This window comes from Nannobrachium achirus (assembly GCF_963921795.1).
Source record: "Nannobrachium achirus genome assembly, chromosome: 23".
Lineage (NCBI taxonomy): Eukaryota > Metazoa > Chordata > Actinopteri > Myctophiformes > Myctophidae > Nannobrachium > Nannobrachium achirus.
Genome location: NC_137830.1, coordinates 34,981,357 through 34,983,273, shown reverse-complemented (window position 1 = coordinate 34,983,273; position 1,917 = coordinate 34,981,357). Strand labels below are relative to the sequence as shown.

General features: G+C 52.0%; 1 protein-coding gene across 1 annotated transcript; it reads left to right on the top strand.

The window, feature by feature from the left end:
• Positions 1 to 232: 232 nt before the first annotated feature.
• LOC308308893 (monocarboxylate transporter 10-like) lies at positions 233 to 1,606 on the top strand (the record flags this gene model as incomplete). Its single annotated transcript, XM_080754349.1, has 1 exon — positions 233 to 1,606. The coding sequence occupies one exon, from the start codon at positions 233 to 235 to the stop codon at positions 1,604 to 1,606; it is 1,374 nt and encodes a 457-aa protein (XP_080610475.1).
• Positions 1,607 to 1,917: the final 311 nt, after the last annotated feature.

The following is a 1,917-nucleotide window of genomic DNA, read 5'->3' as shown; positions in this document are numbered from 1 at the left end:
TGTCAGAAGGGAGCATACAACTTCAGACAATCCTCAATATTTGTAGAAAACAAACTACAGCTGATGGAATACATCCTACCTACAGGTATGAGTATGTAATACTGGATAGGTTATAGATTAAGACATTCACAATACGTCTGAAGGAAGCAAATAGCAAGGAATGGATGCAGATACATCTAGATACGTCCTCCATACATCCAACCAGGATGCATCATACATAGATCCTACATCCATGGTTGACATCAAGACCACAACGACTGAGGTCTCAACTGAGACCGTTGATATTCAGACCACAGTCGCCAAGGTCCCGGCCACCACAACCAGAGCTGATGAGGAGGTCAGGTTTGTGCACCCAGAGGGCGGGTGGGGCTGGTTGGTTATGCTGGCTGCCATGTGGTGCAACGGGGCGGTGTTCGGGTCTCGCAACGTCTTCGGAATCCTGTTCGTCTCTCTCCTTAAGGAATTCGGCTCTGAGGATGACGAGGACCTCAGCTTCAGGACGTCCTGGGTGGGCTCTCTTTACTTCGGGATGATTTTCTTCTGCTCTCCCATCGTTGGTGTTTTCACTGACACCCTGGGCTGCAGAGTGACCGCAGTGGGCGGGGCCGCCGTGGCCCTGATCGGATTATTGGCCAGCTCCTTCGTAACGTCCCTGGGGCCCATGTACTTCACCTACGGCATTGTGTTTTCTTCTGGCTGCTCCTTTGCCTTTCAGCCCAGCCTGGTCATCCTGGGCCATTATTTCAAGAAACGTCTGGGCTTGGTCAACGGCATCGTGACAGTGGGCAGCAGTGTCTTCACCGTCATCCTGGCCTTCGTGCTTCCGGGTCTGCTGGAGCGCGTGGGTCTGCACCACACCCTGCGCCTCCTCAGCATTCTCATGTTCATCCTCATGCTGGCCGGCTTCACCTACACGCCACTGCTGCCCAGCAGAAGGGAGGAGAGTAGCGCCTGCACGGGCAGCCGCTGCCACCCACTGTTCAATGTGAACATCTGGAAGTCCGTGGGATACCGTATCTGGGCCTTTGGAATCCACATTGCCCTCTACACCTACTTTGTGCCTTTCGTTCACCTGATGAAATTCGCAGAGGAGCGTTTTGGACTGGACGCCGATAAAGAGGTCCTGCTCATGTGCATTGGCATCACATCCGGTGTGGGCCGCCTCATCTGTGGCTGGGTGGGTGACCACATCCAAGGAGTCAACAAGGTGTACCTACAGGTGTGTTCCTTCCTGGTTGTTGGCTTAATGTCCATGATGATCCCCCTGTGTCACACCTTCGGTGAACTAATTGCCGTGTGCCTTCTGATGGGTCTTTTTTCCTGCTTCTTCTGCATGATGTCCCCCATCGCCTTGGAGCTGGTGGGGGCCGCGAATGTGTCCCAGGCCATCGGCTTAATGATGGGAATGATGTCACTGCCTATAACCTTGGGGGCGCCCTTCGTGGGCTTCCTGAGGGACAGGACGGGGAGCTACGACGTGGCCTTCTACGTGGCCGGCATCCCGCCTATCATTGGAGGAGCCGTGCTGTGTCTGATACCCTGGGTGGAGGCCAAGTGCAGGTGGAAAGAGGAGTCCAAGGTGGCCACCCAGATGCTGGTTCTCTAACCTCAGCCCCCCAATTCAATCAATCAATCTATCAAAATGGTATTTATACATGGCACAGCCTTCAGTCAAATGCAACACAAATTGCCTAGTAAAACAAAATAATCAAGCATTGAGATTAAAGACAAAGACGATGAGGAAACACTAGAGACAGCAGAGGCCCGATGCACTGCACCAAGGAATAGCACAACTGTGGATACACAACAATGGAGAATGGATGACGTCATCCATGTTTCATCAATCTCTTGATATATTCATGAACAATAACGTCTAGTAGTTAAAAGAAACCTTTTGCAAACCATGTTTCTTTCAGG